General features: G+C 36.3%; 1 protein-coding gene across 3 annotated transcripts in view; it reads right to left on the reverse strand.

Annotated features, from left to right (window-relative positions):
• Positions 1 to 2,524: 2,524 nt before the first annotated feature.
• LOC135076087 (monocarboxylate transporter 10) overlaps positions 2,525 to 26,925 on the reverse strand; it is a 28,410-nt gene continuing 4,009 nt past the window's right edge. Inside the window, exons 1-10 of one of the 3 annotated variants that reach the window (XM_063970542.1) lie at positions 23,197 to 23,287; positions 21,606 to 21,671; positions 17,922 to 18,043; positions 13,528 to 13,653; positions 7,096 to 7,184; positions 6,896 to 7,011; positions 6,624 to 6,809; positions 5,507 to 6,535; positions 5,191 to 5,316; positions 2,525 to 4,865 (exon numbers count right to left, since the gene is read on the reverse strand). In XM_063970542.1, coding sequence (XP_063826612.1) covers positions 4,714 to 4,865; positions 5,191 to 5,316; positions 5,507 to 6,535; positions 6,624 to 6,809; positions 6,896 to 7,011; positions 7,096 to 7,184; positions 13,528 to 13,653; positions 17,922 to 18,043; positions 21,606 to 21,671; positions 23,197 to 23,203 — 2,019 coding nt within the window. In that variant the 5' untranslated portion in view covers positions 23,204 to 23,287 and the 3' untranslated portion in view covers positions 2,525 to 4,713. Of the gene's footprint in view, positions 4,866 to 5,190; positions 5,317 to 5,506; positions 6,536 to 6,623; positions 6,810 to 6,895; positions 7,012 to 7,095; positions 7,185 to 13,527; positions 13,654 to 17,921; positions 18,044 to 21,605; positions 21,672 to 23,196; positions 23,288 to 26,925 lie in introns of those variants that run through there. The other 2 variants (XM_063970544.1, XM_063970543.1) reach the window with 2 other exon arrangements.

The raw sequence follows: 26,925 nt of genomic DNA on the forward strand, positions 1-26,925 counted from the left end.
AGTTTAATTGTAAAATGTTTGTAATAAGACTAATAAAATTATGTAACTTATCTCAGCTTCTCTTCACAAATGTTTGTTTGTACACAGACAAAATTTAAACTAAGTTACTGCGTGGATATCTGTTATTGGCTTTCCATAGTGTTAAGTGTCTAATGTTACATTGAAATCTGTAAGCTGTTGATGTCCCTAATAAATAAATAAAATTTACATTTTAAACTAAACTTGAAATAACCTACCATACGATAACATAATTTTGGAAACCTGTCTTGCAAAAAACTAACCTGCGGCAGCCAAATTGCGAAAACCTACTTGTGATAGCTTTGTTTGAAAACCTAATTTGCGGGAACATAAATTGTACAAAACGTAACTTGAAAAAACCTTTTTCAGAAAACTAACTTGTGATAGCCTACTTTTCGAAAAGCTAACTTGCGAAAACAATTTTCGAAACCAAACTTGCAAAAATCAGACTTTCAGAAAACATAACTTCGAAAACCTAATTTACGGTAGACCTAACTTGTATGTTCAGCAGTGGACGTCCTATGGCTGAAATGATGATGATGAACTTGCGAAAACATAACTTATAAAATAAAATGTAATTTGCGATAGTTATTTAATTTTTAGCCTTAAGAGTCGCATCTCAAAGCAGATCGTGTCTAAGTAGCTCAGTTGGAAGAGCAGTCGCCCGGCAAGCGGAAGGTCGTGGGTTCAATTCCCGCCTTAGGCAGTTCGATTTTTTCAAGTTATTTATAATTTTCAAATTAATTTGCGATAGTTTTCGAAAACCTAACTTATGAAACCCTACTTTCGAAAACCTAAATTACGGTAAGCATAACTGATGGGAATTTAAATTTTCGAAAATCAAACTTGCAAAAACCTTATTTCCGAAAACCAAACTTGTGATAGGTACTTTAATTTTCGAAACACTTACAAAATATTTTCGTAAACCTAACTTGCGATATTTGAAAACCTACTTGAGAAACCTTACTTTGGAAAACCTAACTTACGGTAAGTTTTCTAAACTTGCAAAAACCTGAGTTTTAGAGTATTATATTATCTGTGATTTAGAAAACATAACTTCGAAAACCTAACTTGCCAAAACATAACTTCGAAAACCCAACTAGCGAAACCTTACTTTCGAAAATGTAATTTGCGATAGTTTTCGAAAACCCAACTTATGAAACCCTACTTTCGAAAACCTAAATTACGGTAAGCCTAACTGATGGGAATTTAAATTTTCGTAAATCAAACTTGCAAAAACCTTATTTCCTTAAACCAAACTTGTGATTTTCGAAAAATTTGCAAAATATTTTCGTAAACCTAACTTGCGATATTCGAAAACCTAACTTGTGAAACCTTACTTTCGAAAACCTAACTTACGGTAAGTTTTCTAAACTTGCATAAACCTGAGTTTTAAAAACCTAACTTGCGAAAACATAATTTAACTTCGAAACTTAACTTACAAAAAACTTATTTTAGCAAACCTTTCTTGCAAAAAATTAACTTGCGACAGCGAAATGTTGGAAAATCTAATTTGCGAAAACATAATTTTTGATAACTAACTTGCAAAAACCTGACTTCGAAACCAAAACTTTTAGAAAACATAACTTCGAAAGCCCAACTACTTAGTCAAACATACCTTGCTTTCTACCGAACCTATCGAACTATCGCAAGTAAGGTATTTCGAAAACTATTTCGAATACCTAACTTGCGAAACCCTACTTTCGAAAACCTAACTTACGGTAAGCCTAACTTGTGAAAAAAATTTTTGAAACCAATCTTGCAAAACCTTCGAAAACCTAACTTATAATAGGTACTTTAATTTTCGAAAACCTAATTTACAAAACATTTTCGTAACCCTAACTTACGATAACCAAATTTTCTAAAAAACTTGCAGGAACATGTTGTTTATTTCCTTGCGAAAAACTAACTGGCGACAGCCTTATTTAAAAAATCTAAATTACAAATACATAATTTTCGAAAAGAAACTTGCAAAAAACTGAAACTGACTTTCCTAAAACGAAACTTTTAGAAAACCTGTCTCACGAAAACATAACTTCGAAACTTTACTTTAAAAAATTGTGATAGGCTAATTAATTTTAGAAAACCTAACTTGCGAAACCTTACTTTCGAAAATCTAACTTGCGAAAACATAACTTTGAAAACCTAACTTACGGTAAACTTACCTAACCCACGGGAACGTACATTTTCGATAACCTAACTTGCCAAAACTTTAGGGCATAAACTGCGTTAAGCGGGCTCCGGCGCGGTTTCATACAAAGTGCTCCGTCGCGTCGCGGGCACCCGCGTATGAAACCGCGCCGGGGCCCGCTTAACGCAGTTTCTGCCCTAAAACATAATTTTAGAAACAAAACATGTGAAAACCTAACTCGCGAAAAACTAATGTTCTAAATTAATAAATATTAGAAAATGATTGATTTTCACGGGATAATTTCCGCAGGTGGCATATTTATTAGTTGTGGGCATGGATGGACCTATAATTATTGTAGGAACAGTAAAACAACAGTTGTCAACAAATTATGTTTATTCAATTACGATTTTGTGGCTAAGAGTAAAAATAACCTCGGGGTTGGTCAAATGTTCACTCGCTCGTACCAAATCACCGAAGGCTGAGGACAGCTGCTTGCTCTACCAAGATCTTAGACCTTAGACCGCCTCAACAATGGGAAACTAGAACTACGACCCACAGGGTCTTAGTTTATAGTAGGTACCTTCCTATAAACTTTAACGAAATACTAAATCTTCACAACAATAATAATATAGATATTTAATATTTCGTTAGGCGTGTAAGTGTAGGTACGTTAACAAAAACAGCCATGGCTTTTAACAATTTCAATACCACTCAATTTTTATTTTAATAATTTAAGTATTAAATTACCGAAATCTGCACGGAATTTAAAAAGAGAGAATATAATAATAAAATCATTAACTGTGATGTAAGTTTTGTATTGCTTAGATACTTACTTAATTTCTATAGTTTGAGTTTAACAGTTAAACAGCACAATAATAAATCATTGATAGATCGCAAGCAGCTCAACACAACTTGTATGGCGATGTGGAATACTCCTCTTGATTCACACAAAAAATCATAGTCACCATCAACAAATATTTGCCAAAATGGCAATAAATAAAATTAGCAACTCAAAAAATATAAACCGCCAATAAGTCTATATCAACAAACCTATCAAAAAACTTGCATACGTATTTACAAAAAAAAAGTAAATTCGACGAGAATTGACCAGATTCGTTCCAGATTAAATAATATAATACATAAATATTCTCATGGGATTCATTCTTTATAAAAAGCGTCTTAATGTTTTTCATTAAGACGATATTAATAAATTTATCATTTGTTAAAGTAAGGCTAGTGTCTTTGTTTAGATAAGTCAACCTTTTAAAGGACCCTGTATAAATAAATAAATACCTAATTTAAAATCCATCCATGAGTTTACAACTCAATAAATACTTAGGTACACAATTTGCAAACTCGGAAATATGAATAGTTATTTAGTAAATTATTATTAGGCTCTCGTAAATTGTTTATTAAATTAATTATTATGAATAATCATAGAAAGTAATTGGACAGATTTTGATTTTAAGATGAACAATCATAGTATTTTCAAAAGTAAAACAAAATTGCGCGGAGAGTTAAATATGAAAAGAAAATCTACATCCAAACTACAACACAAACGAGAGAGGTATTGAGTTGATATAGAAATACGTAGGTCAAGATTTAAGTTTTATGAGAGAGACAAATGACTATGATTTCTTAGATACAACGTAAAATATACTAAAAGACCACAGCCACAATTGTAGCACTTAATTCTAAAAGTTACGACCAATGTTAAAGAAAAAGTCTGTTAAAGCCATCGTAATAGAGTACAATGGACATTCGGAACATGAATCCAAACAGGCTCTCACAAAATATTAATAAAATTAACTACGATCGTCCGTAGACAAATATATCACTTCGTACAATAAGGCACAAACATTAACTACAATACAATCATATAAAATCACTCATGCATTCTGATATGCAATACCTTAAAATAAAATAAAATTGTATAACAAGAGTCTTACATTATGCACCGCTTTAAGGGTTAGGTTACACGAGTTAGGTACATAATTCAAGTAACACATAAGTACTTTACAATATTAAAGTACATTTTGGCTTCAGATCATTTCGTGTCTGTTTCAGCTTCGACAAAACTGCGAAATAATCTACACTTTCGAGTCTTTGTACTTTTTATTAATCTAAACCTATTTTAAATGCATTATTCTGACTTATCTGAGCCATTGCTATAGCAATCCATTGCAGTTTTGTCAAAGGGTCACTGACGGGAATGTTTTCCAATTTACATTTAGTTTAATATTCGAGGTTCGTTCACAGGTTTCTTCGTCACTGTAATTTCCTTACCAATAAACTACTTTGTACATCTTGTAAATTTGTAAACGGATAGGAAAGGACTTGGCATCTATCCAGGCGTCTAAGGCTCGCATTCAAAGTTTTAAGTCCATTTCGCAGAGGCTGTTTAGTGAAGCTACGTCGAATGCCAGTCAAAGAAATCGTACGCACATCGGGAGGTTACTCCCAGCCCAGAATAGATGCACTGTTTAGGGTTTTTTGGCACCAATGTCTCTCAACCCAGATATAGTTCAGTATCGCAGTGAACTTTCCGTTCAGGCGTTGACCGATCACACTTTTGGTGAGCTGTTTTGTTTCTTGCGCGACTTCTCCCATTTGCTGACCATGTCCACTGGGTAGCACATGACGGCCGACAGCAGGAGGAAGCCGCCTGATACGTAGAATGATATGTCGTAACTCTTCGTTTGGTCGTACAAAATACCTGAAAATCAGAAAAGAACAACATTAATATCTGCTAAGAACTTGTGGTCAGCTACATCATACCTAACTTATCAAACTTTTGTCGTTCGTCTCTGCCAATACCTTAAACAGTTACCTACGCAAGTATCAATACAAATGATGCGGTAATTAACATGTCATTGGAAACCGCTTGCATAATGTTTGGCGCCGACTGACCACTGCCCTTTGCGACTAAGATAGGCTCAGTGCCAAATTCCGATCGTCATGCGTACAGTGCCCTCATGATTATTGAGTAATCAGCTAATAGGCGTATAGACTAAAATGCACAACAGTTATTCAAAACTCACCAGCAATTGGATTGCCCAGTAACGCGCCGAGTCCTTGGAAGAGCAAGAAAAGTCCGAAGCAGTTTGTGAGCTGCTCCAAGCCTAGGTATTCAACCACTAGGATTGACCGAAGAGACGCGAAGCAAGCTGCAAGAAAAAAGAAATTTATGAATACCTACTGTATTTTTGGTATCAGAATTGTTTTTCATTTCATGGCGGTATTTTAGACCGCGGGACGTGCCATAAAGATTTTCGAAAATCGATGGAGGGAAAGCCCCCGTACAAGAGCTTTATAAATAGTCCTCAATATAATAATAGCAAATTATCTTGAACTTACCAACAGCTAGACCGAAGACAACCGTGTAGCCAAACTGGTAAGCATCGTGGTAGCAGAGGCCACTGAGCATTGTAGCGATCCCGCCAAGTGACAATGCGATGTTGTTCAGCCAAAGAGGAGACACCTTCGGCATCGAAGACATCAATCCACACATGATACGACCGACAATATTCGACACTCCAATTGCTGACACCAACCAATCGCTCGACGCCTCATTCGCGTGGTTGTCAAGTGCTCTCTGCTTAGCATACATGTACGGCACGAAGAATCCCAGCATCGTGAAAAATCCACTCACAGCTAAGATTACAAATGTCGGTGATCGGAAGAGACTGACGTCTAACATTGTGGCTAATGCCCTTCTCATAGCCTCGGGGCAAACCCGACACTTGTCTGACTCTTCCTCTTGCGCGTCCTCCTTAGTCGGGACATGAGTTACAGCCAAATGGTAGCCGAGAGATGTACGCGAAGTATATTGGGGCAATCTAGTCAAACTGGCACCGAAGAAAATATCATCACGGTAGAATGGTCTGGCCAAATCAGCGTGTGAGCGGCGGGAGTTCGGGTGTCTGGTCACGACTTTGATAGCGGACTCGAGCAGCGGTTCTGTGTTGTCAATGTTACTGTTGGAGTCTTCTTGCTCATCCTTCTCCGCGACTGGAACGTCGATGAACAGAGGTTTATTGCCGAGGGTATTCTTTATAGCACCAGCGGTGGCAGAGGATCTCCTACTAAACTGACTCAAGTGCGAGCTGCTACCTCGGAATACTTCTTCGGCTGTGGGGTACCGGGTGTTATTCGCAACTCCCATCCACGTGTGCGGGCTTACTTTGTTGGTAAACCTCATTTCTGGCGGCATAGATATGCCCGAGTCAAATTTATTGTGCAGTTTAAGCATAGAGTTGAGTTTTTCTACAGCTTCTTCGTGACGGCGTGATGCATCTTCCTCCTCAGATTGGTCAGCGAGAGTTACACGAACTGGGTTAATCGGTCGGAACAAGCTGCCGAACGCCACGCAAAGAAGAAGCATTCCTGAAGAAGAAAACAACTGTTAGAATCAAATCTCTGATGAACAATTTCTGATAGCATTCATGCAATCCAGTGTTATTGAAATAAATACCTGCATGAACAAGAACTGTTATCCTCCAACCGTATGTTTTGTTCAAAGTATCCGTTAGTGGAGCCATTACGAAGGTCCCGACTCCTGAGCCGCAAAGAGCCAAGCCTGTGGCCAGAGCGCGCCATTTCTCAAAGTAGAATCCCACAGTTAGCACAGCTGGCATGTAGATCATGCATAGACCAATTCCTGAAAATAAAAATAAAAAATATTAGTCATAAGTTGTCTTTGAATAAGTAGTTTTGTCTATAGTTTGAAGTAAGGCAAGTCTTTACCTCCTATGACACCGTAAACGAGATAGAGGTATTCCACACTGGTTGCGTAGAAAGAGACAGCGAAGGCTGCGCTTGATATGATACTTCCCACAATAGTCACCACTCGAAAGCCATATCTGAAAGTAAGTTTGGACGAATAAGAATACGACCGCAATGAAATCATAATGATCTATTGTATTTTAGCGACAATAGATACTTACTTGTTTGCTAAAGCGGAAATGAAAGGTCCAGCCAGTAGGTAGAATCCTGCCAACAAAGAATTAACTGGCGCCACCTCCCCTTCGCTGATCTGTAACAAGGAATAAAACGGATATTAGCGCAAGGCAAACAACATTCTGCTGCATTCGAAAACTCCTTTTTTAGCAACAAAACTTAATTTATTGTAGGAAGCTAAATAAGTGGAATATCTATGATTCCCACGCTTTGCTGATAAGCGCACAAGGCCTGCCACCTGTTATATTTGATTCGGCGCAAGCGCATTGAATAAACTTATTCGGCGGTAAATTTCACTTCTTACAATTTACTTTCAGTGTACTAGTTCTCATTCAGTTGCTCTGAGAAAGATTCGGAAGTATATCTACTACGTAGACGGTAAATATTTCCGCAGTCTGTCTGGTCCACTGGCCTTGTTCTTCAGACGCTTTAGGATTGTCACAACTCTGTCCATTTATTGGCCAATTAACAAATTAAGGAGTTATACTTCCTATTTTCTAAATGTTATTTGCGTAGTTAATCATTTTTATTCCTACGCGGAAACAGAGTGAATCACCATAATGTAAAGGTATGCAAAAGGTACGGTTCCGATCTGCAACTGCCTACAGCACTTCCACTAATATCAGAACAGGTGGTTATTCACCTTGACTGTGTCAACACTGTCTGCCTATAAAATGAATGACCCGTATACCGATAGAACTGCAACGTGCACGAAGCCATACAAGTAGGTACACGAGCCACACCCACTCTTTGAATTTTATGCTCAGACTCAAAGGCTACTACTACCTATTCAACAATAGGATATGACCAGATCGATATTGCAGCTGTTGGTACACTGTTCCTTCTATTAAATCTGACCTCTATTTTCCAAACAGTAAAGTTCAGAAGAATCCGTGACATGTTTGTTTGCAAAAAGCTTTGTGCTTGTGTGGTCCTGTTGACATAACCACGGCGGGCAAACTTCTGAGGAGGCCATTTGCTGTAACGGGACCTAGCTTGGGCAAGTAATAGATGCTGCATATTAAATAAGTTCCATCCGCCCGAAGACTTGTATTTATAAAATAGACACTGGCTAGACTAACTTTATCTGTATGACTATGCTAAGCGCATGCAGATTTTACGCCATTATACATTTACCTATATGTAGATAAATATTGTAGAACTAGATATAATAGGCAGTTTTCTAATTATAGATGTATAAAGACTCTTGTGCACTGATCGAGGTCTTAGGTTTTAATGGAAAAAGACAAGCCTTGACATAGTACTCGTATCTACATAATTTAATTGAACAACCAATGTCACATACACCTATTAAAATATACCCAGTACTTTAATGTAATAATTATAACACGTGTACCGACGCGAACTCCTTTAAGTAATACTTACCTAATTTCTTAACATTTACGATAACAGTTACCTACTGTTAAAGGTGGAGTTACTTTTGACTTCGAATACAAGTCAAAAGGCCGCTAATACTTAAATATAGAGTTCAACATATCACATGCTTCCGAGATGGCAATTAGAAAGAAAGAAAAATAATTAACTTACTAGATGAATATGCACGGTTTTTCCAAAATTAACTGAAGTCCAATGCCGCATTAATTTCACGCTTTTTGTTCTTTACTAACCAACATTAATAAACAAATGCATAAACTCTAATTAAAATAGATTCTTCTTGTTCATTTTGCCAGACGTTCCTCTGCAAGCGTCGTAGTTTTTGTTTTTAACCCTTAATCGGACAAGAAGGCTCTAACTCTTCATTGTTTTTGGATCTTATCGCAAGGCAATAAAGTTCAAAGTGATGAGATTAATATTATTAACTGGTTGAGGTTTGACAGTACCTAAATCATTGGCAGTGTTGCATTCCCAGCGTGCCAGCGCATTTGCATTGTAAATTATGTTTGCGATCTCTGTAAACGATACTTGCTCTCAACAATCGGTTATAAATAACTGAGCGCTATCTTAATATTTATTGACAGTTGCTAATTTAATGGTCGGTGATTTCGTTATTGTAAATGGGTAATTTTATTTTAGAGGGTCGATTTATTTAAACCATCAATATTATATTTTCAGCATTATTAGCATGGATTTTAATGTCAAATCTTCTTTTCAGGCCACTTTGTATTTTCAGTTCAATTTCTTAATTACTCGTACGATTCTGGATAAATCGTACCTACTAATCCTACACTAATATTATAAATGCGAAAGTTTGGATGTCTGGATGTTTGTTACTCTTTCACGCAAAAACTACTAAACGGATGTTGATGAAACTTTACAATATTATTGTTTATAACCCAGAATAACATATAGGCTATAATTTATGTCGATCTTTGACAAACTAAATTTCACGTGGGTGAAGCTGCGGGCAAAAGCTAGCCTTACATAATAGACGAGTAAAAAATGTACCTACCTACTTCAAATAATGTATTTTTATTGTACAGCCACACATATTGATGTTATCTATGCCGGAAAGAGCATGGCCATGAAAAATCGTAATTAACTCGACAGGGCATTGTGTGGCACGAACCAGCAGGATGGGGCTTCCAAAACCCGCGAAAACTGGTTTTAAGCTGAAATAACTGCCTGGGTGAATAGCAAGAGAATAAAATTCTAATTTAAATTAGATTAATTAAATTTATTATAATGAAACGCATTGGCATTAATTAATAGGTATTTGATGCTACACAAAACCAATAGTTTTGTTAAACTTTTTTGTATCTAACTTAAACAATTAAGGCATCCTCATAATAATAATATGCGCGCTGAACACGCTAACTAAAAAGTTTGTTTACTTACGTCGGTATATAAATCGATAGTCAAATCGAATTCACATTAAGCATAATTATGATTATCGTTACCGAATCGAATCAAATCTCAAAATGCAACGTGAACAGTTAGCGGCGGTCTGGAGGCCGCGACCGTGCGTTGCCCCCTGCTGCTCTGCGGCCACATTCTTGCTCTGCACTGCACCGCATAGCCTTATTCCCAAGGACACTGGGGTCAGAATCGACTAGTACCCACTTCATAAGCTGGAAATTACGAGGGCTGCAATTTTACGCGTTTCACGCGAGTGGAAAAGTTTCGTCCGCCTGGCGCCGGCGGAGAGTGCGCTCTTTGAAACGCGTGCGACTGATAGCTTTTTGTTTTTATTCTGTATCTCGTTTTAACTCCCTGAAAATGTGGCTGTATACTTATATTGACGTATGCAAGAACATCTATGAATAGAGAGTTCGACAAAAAAAGTCACCCTTAAAACTTCGTCGCGATTAATATGTAGAGTCCAACCAAATGCCAAATTATAGCTTTTTAGTTTTCATGAGTGGCTATGCTACGGGTAGACGGACCGGGTTCCTTGTCGACTACGGAACCCTGGAGATACGGGTCTCGGTCGTGGTATAATCCACACCACAGCGTAAATTGCACATTATATTGCCCATCGGATACGCAGCGGGCCTCATGCGGGTCAGTTACTAATTTATTAGTTTCAAGCTGCGACATTATTGGACTAACCAAGTTAATTACGGGAAACAAAGATAAAATTAAATATCGATTGCTGTTTTTGTTACGTTCACGTTAAGTATTGTAATTACTAATAATTAGGCCTATTTTTCAGAGTTATTAAAATGTAAATAATAATTTACCCAGCCTACACATTCAAATTCGAATAATGAAGAGCGGTGAGCGATTTAAGTCATGAAAATAGTTAAGTTGCTAAAATAACCCATAAACGGCTGACAAAAGTTGGAGGAGCCTTGTCTAAACAAGATTGGAACTTTTGAAAGTTAATTTGTGAAAAGTTACCTTTATGAGTATATCTTAAAAGACCTTTGGTCACAATATTTCATCTATGTACTTCATAATTTATTCGTGACCAGCGCAAAAATCAACCGCGATCAACTTCGATCTGTAAGTTTTTATTGCCACACGATTTTCTTGTCGCCATGAATGGTGGCACTAATTTGAACATTGTTCATATAAGTAAAAGGTTTTGTTTTGGAAAACATAACGATGTAGCCCATTGAATGAATGAATGAATGAATGGTTTGCCCGTAACCGCGAGTCGAGGCCTTGGCCTTAACATTATGGTAATAATAAACGAGTAACAGTGAGCGACTATTTACACATTCAGCACGAAACTTGTTTTGTGGCGTCTCAACGAGATTTTTTATGTCATTGTAATAAAAACGTTTTTATCTAAGTAGGTACTCGTTGATAGACGTGGGATAACAGATCGGAGTAAAAAAATACGCACGTTCCCTACCATGAAACAAAAAATATTGCTTCCACGTGTAGTTAACCATTTATCAAGCAATAAACTCTGATGTTTAAAGCTCGGAACCAAAAATATACTCGTACTTACACGTAAAGTGTAACAAATGTAGAGTTTTTAATTAGGATTTTATTTAAATTCCGATCGTCATTCGCGTCAGAAAAGAAGGTGGAAAGAAAATAAGATGCATTTAAATTACACTGCGCTAAATGATTTTATGTTTATTAATTGTGGCAGTTGGCACCGCAACACGCGAATTTTTACCTTGACGATCTACCTACCTACTATTCTCGGCAGGTTAACAAATGACAACAACGCGCCGGTTAAATCCCAAATTAAAAGCCAAATCCCAATTCTCAGGGTACCTATATTTGAGTTCATGTGTACCAAAAACAAAGGCCAAGAACCGATGGAGCGTAAGCCCGCCAGTAGCCGTCAGTGGCAGCCAAAGCGTGAATCCGCCGTTTTGCACCGATTAGTTAGCATTCGTTTTCTCACTGACCTACTTCTAGGACTAACCTTGGACGGTAACGAGTCTATTGGCCAGGCATTTTCCTGGATACAATTTATTGGACAAATCGTTTTCAATTCAATAGATTACAGTAGGCATATTTCATTCTTCAAACGATTTATCTTTAGTTTTGTCTACTTCGAACTTCCCCTAAATCTGCTGATTAATTTGATTTTGGGTTTTGAAAGTTTGTTTAGTTATCTTTGGGACTTCTCACTGAATGGTTTGACTGTCACTATCACTGTCCTGGCCCTACAACAGATGCACGGTGGGAACTAGAGGTGGTACTTCTAGTTATAACTTATTTATAGTACTTACTTGCGTACACCTGATGCGTGGCAAAATTCGGTTAAAGCCACCTATTAGCACTCTATTATCATTGTACTGTTTGTATCTAAAACAAAATTCGGATTTCTCGTAAAAATGATCTAGAAAAATTTACCTCTAATAATAGATGAACATTAGATTCTGTCGCGGATTAGCAGCGCCAAGCGTAGGTTGACATTACACATTACAGTTACGCAATATTACTATGCTCCCAGTTTTACGTGAATTCCGACGAACACGAGTTTGTGAAAGCTTTATTTTTTTAAAACAACATTCTCTCACTGTTTAAATAAATACACGATATATTTTAAGCTTCTTATTACAATCTAACCTTGATGAACGATCAGTCGTCACTGCGACCAGTTATTATCGAATCCTTCGATTGCAAAACTTAACTAAAATCTCCAGAAAAAACTTATTCTTCAGATAAGAGTTACCCAGTTTTTGAAATATCAGTCCTTACTGTAAATAAGATAAACCACGATTGTCAATGTGTTATTTAGAGGCAGTAAGACAGCGAAAAAACCCGCGAAACCTTTCAAATTAGCTGAATCGACTGACGCAAATCGCGCCTGATCACGTGAGAGCTTCCTTTCCTGTCTTAAGTTTTGAATTCGCGACGAAAAACAGGTATTGTAATTAGAAGGCAGAGGTCAGGTCATATGGGAAGCTATGTTTTATTAACAGAGTCGAGTGTGACGCGTGCCTTTACGCAGTCCGAGGGTGTGGTAGCAATTGTGAGTATTGTGACGTTAAAAATAGATTGCGCGAGAGCCGTTCGTGGCAAACTTATGGCACCTTAGAATGCAGACATACTTGCCGCGTTTGATGAAAAACAAGCATACTTGGAATGCCATGGAAACTAGGTATACCTTAATCTTTATTGGATTAGATCAGATCTTTTGCGTGTTTCTATAAAAAGTTATTTAACTTCGAATTTACTAGCGAGTAAATTTTTCTCATTTGCTGTTCTTATGCTTAGTTATTCTAAAAAGGAACAGACATTACTAGCACTGTGTAACAAAACTGAATAGTATTATTCTTTATTGCAAGATCTCGGTTACTTTAGTGCTACGTTTCACACAATAAGTTAGCCAAGTCGGCCAAACTGGTGACTTGGTGGATCTTTCAATTGTGTCAGTAGATTGACCTTCCGTCGATTGTTTAAGTTTCTATTAGATACTCAAAAAAGAAGGAAACTGCCATCTACCCGCAATAAAAAAATGCTTGGAACTATCGGCGACTCTACGATCGACAAAGTAGGTTATTATTAATTAGAATAAGCTAAATGTTTCTCAGAAAATAACTTACATTAAATTCATCCCTAATCGAGTTTTTGAGCATTCCTCCTGAGAATATGATGCCGTCCACCATAAAGTTGCACATGAAGGACGCGACCACGACCACCCAGCCCCAACCGCCGTCTGGTGGCACCACCTGTTGAAAACAATAATAAGTAGTGTAATAAGCAGGTATGTATTAGGTATTTCATTTTTATTTTACCTAACTAAGGCCCGATTCGACCAAACTTTTATCTGAAAATAACTCCTAGTTCTGGCACATTGACAGTTCCAGTATGGGAAATTTGTCAAAATGTCGAATAACTGACGCTCTATTCTAAGATTAATATTTACTCTTGTTTGGTCGAATCCACGCTAAGGAATGTGGAACGAAGACTGGCACTTAGTCTCTATGTTTTCAAGTTATATGGCTTCACATAATTTGTTTCTTCAGCTTACAAATGAATGTAGATGGATGAGAGAATTAAAATAGTAACTTAGATAATATTGTAAGTATTTTACATGTTATTTATGTAGGTATCTTAGACTGACTGTAGGGATAAAGCACATGTTTTTATAAAGACTCACGGGAAATCAACCACGTTAATAACTTGTGACGTAGTTAAACCCGCAAATATAACACTTTTCTTGTGGTCAACAGACCAAATCTTCAAGTAGATATCGTCGTAATTTATTTTGACCTTGTAGGATCCACGAAAACATTTTTTCTTTGCCTTCCTAATTATTTCTAAATTACAGTAATTATTATTTAATTGATAAAATTATAAGTAAGAAAAACATTCATTACACAGTCTACGTTTGATGTTTTTGCATCCCCAGCGCATTCGACATTTGATACAATCACACATTTATCCATAATTGAAATTAGTTTTCAATAAGTTAACAAATACAATAACTTTAATTAATAAAAAGAAATAAAAATAAACAAACTTGTAAACAGCACAAATGACAGGAAACTTTGTTGACGTTTCAATTTTCAGAGGACTTTCATGAATGATAAGTTTCTTTGCACGAGTTTCTATGTTTTTTTCATTTATTTATGATTTATTCTACTCAGTTTATCTTTTGGAGACGCCTTGCAGAATTCCTTACAAAGTTGGAAATGTGATGAGTCTCCTTTACTCTAGGCTCTACCTTTGTGCTACTATGATACTGATATCAAAATTAGCCTAGTTACCGTAGCACATTTTCCAAAAATATGTGACTGTAATAAACAAATAGATCGTTTACAAATTGCGAGAAACCGGTCTAAGGTGGAGCTTCTAGAAAATCCGAGACAGCAATTATCTAAATGTCCCCAAAGCGAGGGAATTGGATGGACAAGCCACAAGGTCACCCGTCGGCGAGAGGTGGCGTCGCGACGAGAGGCGGCGATGAAAGCATCAATGGTGTTACTATAGAGTAAAAGATAAAGGCCTATTCACAGGAGATCATTGTCCTACTAATATTATAGCTTATATTTAAACTGTTCTATTGCCAATCTGGTGCGCTAAGAATGGTTTGTCCAAGCAAAGAACTGAAAAACCTCGCAATCAATCACAGAGAGAGCACAAAGTTGAAGTTCAATGTTAGTTGATGATAACAGTTGGAAAATATACAACACATATTTCATATCTAAACATGATAAGGAAAGAGAAATATACATTTGGTTTCTAATCAAAACTGACTTATCAAAATAACGAATACCTTATTATAGGTAGTAATAATAGGCAGGTGTGAAATAGCCCCTATTCATTAAGTTAACTGTGCCAATATGAAGCCACCCTTGACGATTCAAGTAAACACGATGCTATCGATAACATCTTTCTTGGACTACTAGCTTTAGTTGAACCAATATTACGCATTTGAGTAAAGAAAACCATATTTCGTAACTGAAAACTATTGTTATATTTCAATGAGTTAAACGATACATAATAGGTATTCTGAACGGTCAGTTTTCAGTAAATAATCAAGAGGTACCTATATTCCGAGTATAGGTAAGGTCCATGCCAGGAAATCGGTGAGGAAATCAGCCGCTCGATTCAAAATGTCTTTCCTCTTCTGCCACGCTTTGCTGAACGACATTTTGCTCTCTTATTTTGTACTCACAGCAAAAGAAGCAACATAGTCAAAGAAATCTCAGCAAAGGCCAACGAAATTGTCGCCAGCAAGCATACGTTGATCACTCTCTCTGCTACCTTACGTATGATCCTCCTCCTTCTTAATTTCTTTTCAAGTGCTGTCATTTTTGTAGACTCCCTTTGCTGTAAATCTTCTGGGGTTACCAGTTGCTGTTCCTATTGTTTACTGATGCGAGGTGGAGATGAGGAATCCAGTGCCTCCTTGGCTTGTCAGTTCACTGTATTGGCCATGTTTATGGTGTTAATATGATTGATATTTCGGGGCATCGCAACTACACGCCGACACACATTCTGATTTTATTTCGATTTTGTCCGTTTGAATCCTGGCTGGCTTACCCCAGTTGACTTTCTCAAAGTTTAGTATCACTGTGCTTATATGAAGGCATACTATAAATAATAAGAATGTGTCAATGTATTGTAGAAATGACATAGCAAATACATGGCGACATGTGGCTTTGCCCCATTTATTCGGGACTTTTACTAAAATCTATTAGCCATGTTGATTTTTCACGCGTTTGCCAATCAAAATGTCACATTTGCGAATGTTTTGTTTTTATTTTATTTTCATAACTTTTTTGATTTCCTGTAAAAAGGTTATTTATAGATTTTTCGTGAACCATAGATAGATGGTAATCATCACGTCCATCGATATAAAGTTGCTAACATTCTTAGGTTTAGCAATCAAGACAAGAAGAGTAGGTAGGTAGGTAAGTTGCAATTGACATCTTATTATGGTATGATGAATTAAATAAGACGTAGTCGGCTCATATACATGCATTTGGAAAAGGAAAGGACCGCCTAGAATTCCAGTAATATTACAGATCTAGAAACTGACTGGTAATAGCCCGGTATTGCATGTTTTCACCTGCAGGGTACACTTAAGTGCCATTTAAACTTAATACTTGACATCCGTTATCGATTATTATTACTTTAATTAGAACATTAGTACTAAGTCATTTATTTATCACCATATAACGTAGTAGAAGTTATAGGAGAGTTATAACGGATTTTTTTCAATTAAAATCATGGTGTATTAATTTTTCACGGATGCATTTCACAAAAACGTACTTACCTACCTAACTAATAGTAATTTCCAATCAATACGGCTGGTTATTTTCCAGTATTAATTGGTAATCTACCCAGTCCGTGTGTTGCTTGCAATAAAAACAAATGACTGTTTATGTCAGCGTGACTGAATAATCACAAAAACTGACCTCAAGTTCAGTGTTATCTGTAGTTTTTGTAAGACGTCCGAGATTATTACACCAATATTAGCTTGTGTTTATTCATAACCCCTCTATCGTGCCTATATCAATAACCTTTGACTCGAGGGAGGCGTGTCAAAATAAGATTTTGATAAAGCAATTAGGTATGTAGAGTGTGTCCTTTAATCCTCTATTTTTGATAACTTATTCAATATCTTTAAAAATCAAATATAAAAGTAGATAAGTATGCAGTCTTTAATATTTCAGTAACTTTAACTAAGTAACAACTGCCTCTCCCTGGATTGTTCGGAGTTTGCTTTCTACCGATAAGACCGCCTGTGATATAACGTTGCCGTTTATTACGTGTTCGTGTTAGTTAATGTTGTATGATACTTTTATTATCAACTCTATGAACCGTAAAAATTATTACCTACTTACTTAAGTAATCATTTTTATGGGTTATGAGTGTAGGTATGTCATGTACGCCAACATAACGCTTTCCAATTTCTTGAAAGGCGGCTTGACGGGGTCTGAAAAAGGCCTTTTCAGGTCCTGCCCATATCTACTACTTATATAAAAATAGGTCGTGTTTTCCTTCCTGACGCTATAACTCCAGAACGCACGAACCGATTTCCATGGTTTTGCATTCGTTGGAAAGGTCTCGGGCTCCGTGAGGTTTATAGCAAAGAAAATTCAGGAAAATTTAACAAACGAAATTCCACGCGGGCGAAAGCTATGAAGTATAAAATATGCCAATTATGACAAGTTTATTCAATGGATGATGTGTCATCATCATCATCATTTCACTCATAAGACGTCAGTGCTCCTATGTTCAGCAGCCTCCCCCAATGACTTCCATATTGACCGAGCCTACCTGAGAACACTTTCCTTTTGATGATATGTGTACTGGGCAAATATTATTCTAGGGATTGTATTAGGTATGAGCCTCCTCTACTTTCTTTAGTGGAGGGTTTTGCCATAATCTCCACGCCTGGCAGACGGATTGGAGATAGCCCAGCAGTGGGCCGTAAAGAGCTGTTGATGATGATGATGATGATGTATTAGGTGTATGTACTGACCAGTGCAGCCTCAGGTTCGACGTCGTCGCTGGGCGAGTCACTCCGGCCCATGCCGCTCTCATCTGACGACGGCGTCTCGAACGGCCGCTCGTCGGTCGCTACTCGCACCACCATCGTTGGTTCTGTAGACAAACATTTTGTTTCAGGAAAGGTTTACACAAAATTAGTAAAGCAAAGCTAATGTTATGTGATAAGGTATTTCACATGTGCAACGATCTGTCGATAAACGAATGTTTTGTTTCAGGAAAGGTTACACAAATATCTTACTTCAACGCATAATTCACTTGTGCGACGATTGTATAGAAGTAGCGTAGAGTTCGATCATACTTAAACCGATCCGTGTTTCATACATATTCTATTTTGCTCGCCACGAAGGTACACGATACGTTAGCTACAAAAAAATCTTAACTCCGAGTTTAGTACAATAAATGCATATCCAAACTACTTATTGTAATTTATACAATAAACGTAATTAAGTTGCAAATATAATAACATCTATTAGTACGAAAAATAACTATGTTAAGTCATAAAAAGTAGCGAGAAAATAAGATGAAAAGGTTCTAGAGTTTTTTTTAATTAAGGTCAACGTTCTGCAATGTCGCAATGTTATGCAACAGTCATTTAACCTATAATTTATTATGTAGTTCTAAAATGCTGATTTAAATCAGGTAAAACTGGCTACGTCGTACTTATTGCAGATACATATACATTTATGTACCTATAGATCACGTGCGGAATCATGAATAATAAACTAAATACATCTGTTTAAACAAACAATTTAAAACAATATCATCGTTAAGGAGAATGACGCAATTCAACTTTTACAGAATAGGTCGGATTTTCTAAACATTGATATCAAAATTGTCAAAACATTGCCCATTTATCTTGGAAACCACATTGTTAATGTAAGCTATTTCAAATGTTGATATAGATTGCTACATATTTGATATTTTTATAAAGACTTGAAAAGATATTTTTTAAAACGCTTAAACACTTGAATGATGATGAAACCATAATATAAACTTTAGTTGAAGAAAGTTTAACAAAAGCTTCCCAAGTCCCAACTGATGTTTAATGTCAACTCTTCCATAATTTGTGATTTATACATAAACTTAGGTAGGTAGTAGACTTTAATGCACCTGGTAGGAGAGGTCAAGAAATCGAACTTGGTCAAAAACATTAACATTTTCAATACCTACCAATTTATTTAAATACCCAAATTTGAAACTAGTTTCATCCGGCTAGAGACTACGAATGTCAGACAGGTGGTTGATTATTCTATCTATTTGTACAGGTTGTATATTTTTTTGTTTCACCAGTGGAAATTTCCAGGGCACCTTTTGCTGAAGGTGACATTACAATATTAATATTTAAAGGCGTCTGTTTTATCGACCATGCTTAAGTTTATACTGTTATCTTATCATATTTATGTTTATAAATGGGGTAAGGTATCACACAAACGGACTTAAATATTGTTGATCATTAGGAATGTATTAGGGTAGGTAACTACTCATTTATGATACTTTTGCAGGGGCGCCTAGTTGCTCTGGCATGTCAAATCAGATAGCAGTTCGTATGGGATCATAGAGTGAAACTTGCGTGTTTCACATAGCAATGAGCGTAAGGAACGTCTCCTTTGAGTTCCAGTTAGTGCCTACTAAAATAGTTACAGAACTTTAGGTGCGAACATGGTAAGAACCCAACTTTATGTTACCGTTAACTGTTATAACATTTAAGTTAACTGCTTAACTTTCAATCACGAACAAGCTTGATCTTTGCTATACATGTCATGTTTGCGATAGAGATTGGAATCGCACCATAAATCGTTATTTCTGTCTCATTCGTTTACTTAAGTGGAACCGCATAACGATCGGTGCGAGCGCAGTGTTAACAAACAATTGATTGCATGGATCGTCGACCGCATGACCCGTGTACCTACTGCGCTAACCACGTGCTGTGATAACGGGTGATAGGTATACGATATGTAGGTATACCAGCCAGAATACGAAATTACTTCATGGGAAAGTTGTCCAAAGACTGCAAGTTCGTATTACAGAATGACGTTCAAAGCTTGATTAATAGTACCTACCTAAATCTCAAGCATTGATTACGCTTCTGCTTGGTTGAATATTTGTCTAAATCTCAGAAGGGAATCTGTGACAAAGATTAAATATTTGTACGAATTAATTTTAATAATTACTTGCTTATTAGGTATCAGTAATAATTACCAATTTAAAACCTAATAAACCCAAAATATTATCTCCGTTGCTGTTGCTACCCAATTCTCATGTCAATAAACCAGTTTTGCATGCATATCGAATGTAGAGTCATTTCTGATGCTATAAAAGTTCAGATCTATTTTAAATGCTAGATTTAATGAAGTTACTTAAGAATAACTTACACAAATTAGCCGTATATTCTGCGTCTGTGTAACCGCTTACTTATTATTATTTACTTATTCTTACCTACTCTCGTGGAATACATAGCAGGGTACATAAATGTATAGCAATGAGATCACGCGGCTCCCACGAAGTTGATTTTATATTCCAGGACGTCAAAATCGACTGCATCGACGCATCGAGACGGCGACGAATTAATTTGAAAGTGATTTAGAAGCAGCGACCATTTCAGTAAAAAACTTCTAACACCGGTAACAGATGCTTAGATTTATTCTAGATCGTAGACTTTTACTTCAGTGTCTTTTTCAGCCATTTTCAGGGGTCTAATTATAATGTATAGTTAAATTAAATATTATGAGAAATATAGGGCCGGAAACCGTAGCGTGGGCAGGCCCCCCACTAGGTGGACCGACGGTCTGGTGAAGGTCGCTGGAAGAACCTGGATGCGGGCAGCACAGTACCGGTTGTTATGGAAATTCTTGGGGCAGGCCTTTGTCCAGCTGTGGACGTCATTTGGCTAAAACGAACGAACGATGAAATAATAAATACTTATTATGTGTGTATGTTTTTATTGAGGCACAAATCTTTAGAACCTGTGTCACTACAATATTCTAACTGCGTCATGCATAGAGTCATGATAATAAAGATACGCACAATATTATGCAAATATTACTACGACTAGGACGTCAGGCATAATTCATTTCTAGTCAGTAGTAAATAAGTTATTGCAAAATCATATTATGGTCAAATGACTAACCAAACATTTAAGTGAAGTTTAAGTAACTTATAATAGAGTTTAAAACTACCTTAATATAATTTAAATATAAAAGCCAACATTTACGACAGTAAAAGTAATTCCGCGAGGCAAAAAGTTGAGTATTCTATTCTGAATTTCCTCGCTGAAAAATTCTTGCTGAGTAAATTAATAAAGTTGGCTCCACGTTATTAAAATACAAAAAGTGCGTATTTTCATCTTTTGGTTGTGGGCACATTCACAAAATATTATGATAGCCGTTATCGCGGCGTGATAACTTATCAATTGCGCAAACATGGAGCTTCGCAAAGCTTTTGCTGTGTAATATCATTTTTATTATTATTTTTTGCAACTTATTGGGAGCAAAATATAGAGATCAAAACCATAGTTACTCTACGACTATTGACTTACAAACCACGTCAATATTTAGTTCTTTTGTCGTTTTTGTCCAGTACTTGTGGCTTTTTTTAAAGCAAGTAGGTTGTTAGGTCCTGGTAAGAAGGTCTGATTCCTGACACTGGCTAGACTGACCTGATTTTGAACGTGAGTGGCTTAAGTATAAACGGTGCTGGAGCTGAGGCGCGTCTTCTGGGATATCTGCAACAAACAAGCTAGCAGCTAGAAACGGAAAAAAAGATTCATCTAGAAATCCCATTAGCGACGTTTGCTTGTCTGATAAATAATCATTCACCTACATAGATTGTTACTAATAATGGGTGAAATTACTAAAACAACATCGAATGTGGTCTACCTACATAAACCTGGTGGTCATTTCTGCTATGTGAAGCCTAATCTTAAAACTATAGGTCTAGGCGTTTCTCAGACAGTGCCTGGTATGGGAACGACACGGGAGAGTGTTTTTAAGACGTCAAACATCAGCGAGACTTCAGATTTGTATGCTTTTGCACGTCATAATATGTCTATATCACCCCTCTCGTGCCGCTACCGTACCTCAGGTACTGGCTGAGTTAAGCGCTAGACTTAGAAGAAAAACTATTTATGCGTATAGTAAGGGTCTTTTGATTCATAGTACTAGAATCTAGACCATTCAGAGAGTGGAAATGTACCTACGTCAAGAGATATCGAAGTGTCAACCTGATGAAATGACAACATCGAGTTATGTTCGCGGGGGTCGCGCTCTGTGATAAGTGTGGAGGAGAGGCTGCGTCAGAGAACCATTACAGATGTAAGCAAACAATGAAGTGTCCTGATAATTATTGTCGTCTATCAATCACATACATTTCCTTATGACTCCGAGCTCTGAAGCTCACAAACAAAGCAATGGCTTCAAATATCTTGTTGCTAAGTATCGGAAGGACTGCGTTAAAATAGGAAATTAGTTAAAGAACAAAGGAAAAGCAAAACCTATAATATAGGTAGGTTTTATGGTGTTGTTTGTTTTTATGATCTAATTATGCAGTTTTATCATGACAAATTAACTTAGCTTTTGAACAGCCACGTGAGGTCAATTATCTTGACCTGTGACTACTGGCGCCAGCTTTATCTAATGTTAAATAACATTATCACAAACATGTGAATGTAGGTACCTTTGTATAACTCAATCGTTTATTTTCTTTAGAAATTGGAATCTGTGTGGTCTAGCCCTTTAGTCCATTAATTAACTTTCCCATCAATTACGAGTGTAGGTAAACTGTCTAGTTAGAAAGCGTAAATCTATCATATTAAGACTTTTCCATGAAAATTTTCATCGCCGTAAAAGGCTTAATAAGCCCTTGTTGGCATGATGAAAGCCCGTGGCTATGGCTCTACATTTCTAGCACTTATACTGCACTTATCCCATAAGTGATATTCTATAATGGAGATGCTTATATTTTTTTAAGATTACTATTAAACGCCCCGGTAAACTAAGTTTCTATTATCTTCCATTAGTAACGATGTTGATTGTGACTCTACTGAACGTAGACTCATTGTAAGTGAGAGGTTTTGAAAAATTGATATACCCATCACTGAATATTCAATAATAGAGAAGACGTATGATTTATATTTTTTAATAACTTTCTAAGATACTTTAGACATCAATGGGAAATTCCGAAGTTATTTTATGTCAAACTTCACTCTTTAAATACACAAACTACCTAATTAATTAAAATCGTAAGCTTACCTTTCATTTTGCATGGATCCTTATAACTTCTTAATTAACAAAATTAGAAAATGTTCAGAAAACTTTCAATAGAACATATTAGTATGAAAACAAAATACTGACTGCGGTATTGTGACTGACATTATGTATAAATATCGCACAATAAAGCTATGCTGATTTTCAAGTTCTATGCCAATCGAAACACCGGTATAGCAGGTTTTGTAGTACAGGAACCTATATTTATTTAAAATCGGATTCTTTGAAATATAATCTTTGAATTTGAATTCAATTAAATGATTGGACACATTAAAATCTCGTTCTTTTACTACCAAAAAGTAATTAATGCAACTAATTCAATCATCTATCACCAGAATCAGTTATTCATTAAAACAGGTCTACCGGCATCGTTAAATCTATAGCGCCATTCCTTAGTAAGTTAATACAATCTTAATCTACATAGGTAGGTAGGTACTCGTATGATACTTATTAATCGATCGTAATTTTGCGGAAAATGAAAAAATATATGAGAGAATTGAAGTCATATTTTAACTGCAAAATATTTACTTCTTACCTTTAATTTGGTTTAATGATCTAAAGTAGGTACGTACTTACGTGTACATCTAAATTGAGATGTCTCCTAGACTATGACGATGTTTCATGGAATCGTAAAGAATCAATTATTCATATTGGAAATATTTGTTGCAAATCTACAATACCATTAACATATTCCCATTTAGCATATCTAATTATTGGCATAATCAACAACTCTTTACGTATCTCTCTATCTTTTGAGCCCTAACTACCAGCGCTTCGATACAATTATTGTTCGTTAGTTCGTTTCAGCCGAAAGACGTCCTCTGCTGGACAAAGGCCTCCCCCAAGGATTTCCACAAAGACCGGTCCTGCGCCGCTCGCATCCAGGCACCTCCCGCGACCTTCACCAGATCGTCGGTCCACCTAGGTCCTGGTAGTGCTGATAATATCCTAGCTATACAGAGAGTTGCAGCGTTGGGAACAAGAGGTGTGTATAGTCCCGCACATTGTGCACTTTTACTCGTAGAAACTAATTCTGTGTTATTTTGTTAATCTTTTTTCTTCTTTGGATCTTTGCTGTTATGGTTTGAAGCTGCGCCGCTATTCGAGGAGGTTATAAATAAATCTCCTCGCTGCAGGAATGTGGTTGCAACGGCTTCCCATGGCATACACAGGTCTCGCCTTTCTTTCTACGTCCGCATGCGTTGAACGAGGATTTTAACCAGGATAGATATAAGTAATAAATAGTAGCAATAAAAATATTTCATAATACTGTTTGTGTATTACGCAATATTTTTTATGGCAACTCGTTTTTTTTTTCGAAAATCAGGTAATTATACAAATTAGTTAATTAAGCACAGGTGTTTTAGTTCTACTCCTTTTCTTAGATTTCATGTAGATAAAAATACTTCATCATGTTAGTTTGTAATACGCTTCGTGACTCTAGATAATTTTCAGGTAATATATTTTGCTTTAATCAACTCTACGTTATTCAAACTTATTTATCTCTCATCAAACTCATAACTCTTTTTGTCAGACCATTGGTTTTAAATAAACATTTAATTAAATCTAAACTAAGCTGTACCTACTTTTAAGATAATAATTTCCTACCGCATTGTTTTCCAAGGAACTTAATTTGCATAGTGGTACTCAAGAGTATCTCAAGTGTAACTGCAAGAATTGCATATCTAAGCGTTGTTTACAAACAAAATGCTTGCGGGTCTGTGGGCAGGCCATAACTGCGATAATATTTACCCAGAGGTCTGTAAACATTATTAACTTATTCCGATTGCAATAATAAATTAATTAAATCATGACGATGATGCGAGTATAACGATTTGGTTAATTTCCATTTCCATTAAAAAAACCGGCCAAGTGCGTGTCGGACTCACGCACAAAGGGTTCCGTACCATTGATTTATGAATATTTTTTTTAATTTAAGTTATTTGTATGAAAGATTACGCGGTTATAAGCGGTTTACGATTTACGAGGTATTAAAAAAAACTACTTACTAGATCTCGTTCAAAACAATTTTCGTTGGTAGTTTTTATAGTAATGTACATCATATGTTTTTTTTAGATTTTTCATTTTCTTATTTTAGAAGTTAGAGGGGGGGGACCAACTTTTTTCCACTTTGGAAGCGTCTGTCACGCAAACTCGGTTTAGAAAAAAAGTATTTTAGAAACCTCGATATCATTTTTGAAGACCTATCCATAGATACCCCACACGTATGTGTTTGTCGAAAAAAAAATTTTTGAGTTTCAGTTCTAAGTATGGGGAGCTCCCAATATTTATTATTATTTTTTTATTTTTGCATCAAAATCTTAATGCGGTTCACAGAATACATCTATTTACCAAGTTTCAACAGTATAGCTCTTATAGTTTCGGAATAAAATGGCTGTGACATACGGACGGACAGACGGACGGACGGACGGACGGACGGACAGACAGACATGACGAATCTATAAGGGTTCCGTTTTTTGCCATTTGGCTACGGAACCCTAAAAAGTAGTCTGAGATCTTTTGCGTTAATACATTAACTTGTCAAGATGAATTTGGTACTAAAATCTCCCTTATAAGTCTAAGCGCTAAATAAAATATTAACGTACCTAACATTTAGCTACTCGACTTGCAACATAAAAGTATACTGGACTATAAATATCAGACGCTTTTTGATATAAGCTCATAAAGATTGACACCAAGGTTTATCACCAATTGAGATTGTAATAACTACATAGGTATTCAACGTTTTTTTCATTCTTGTTTAATTTCACGATTGCTCTATCAATCAAGATAGTTTTTTCTCGCTTACAATCGTAAGCTTGTTGTATTAGCAGAGAAGCTCATTAACAAGTACCAAAGCTTATAAGTAAGAGTAAAGCTTCAACCACACCAACGCGTGCAGATCGCCATCGCCGGCGCGATCATACCTAGACCAATGACAGGTCGTGCGACCCATGCATGACAGTCCGCGCGACCTGTCATTGGCCTATGATCGCGATCTGCATGCGTTGGTGTGGTTGAAGCATAATAGAATTAATTTTCCTCATTCTAAACAATCTTCCTATTTTCAGGGTTAAATTTTTCAGCTCCAAATAAAGATTAGTAGATAATAAACCATAGCGTCATCATAAAATCCATCAATTAGACCCCATCAAATAAATCAATACCTATTACAACTGTTTAAAAAGCTACTAGGGCGTTTATTTACCCTACTTATTAGTAGTTAAAATTCGAGGCGTTATGGTCAAACACACGCGAATGTGCTAATTTAATTTGCCTCCCATAAATGGCTATTTGTCATCACTCGTTATTAACACATAGCTTTATTAATCAGGTTCTAACCAGCGAAAATAATCGATATGGTTTATTACATAGTTTAAGTTCAATAGTTTTCCCTAACGGCTTCATACGAATTATTACTTCATGGTAAGTGAATCTAAATAAAGTGTGTACGTATAAAATACAGTTTTGTATGAATTATCGGACACAAAGTTACTCCTCTCTAAGGAATAAATACCTAAAGAGCGTTTCCTAAAAATCAACCATCTACATATAAATAGGATTCAATGCCAATTTTCATTTAAAAGTTAACTCGTTAATAGATTTTGCGTGTTTTACCGACAATAAAAAGGAAAGTCTCTAAGTAAATAGATAGTGTTGTAAAATATGACTTTTATTACATCTCACATATTTATGGTTCAAATAACAGTGTAC

Source organism: Ostrinia nubilalis, chromosome 11, assembly GCF_963855985.1.
Source record: "Ostrinia nubilalis chromosome 11, ilOstNubi1.1, whole genome shotgun sequence".
In the NCBI taxonomy this organism is placed as follows: Eukaryota; Metazoa; Arthropoda; class Insecta; order Lepidoptera; family Crambidae; genus Ostrinia; species Ostrinia nubilalis.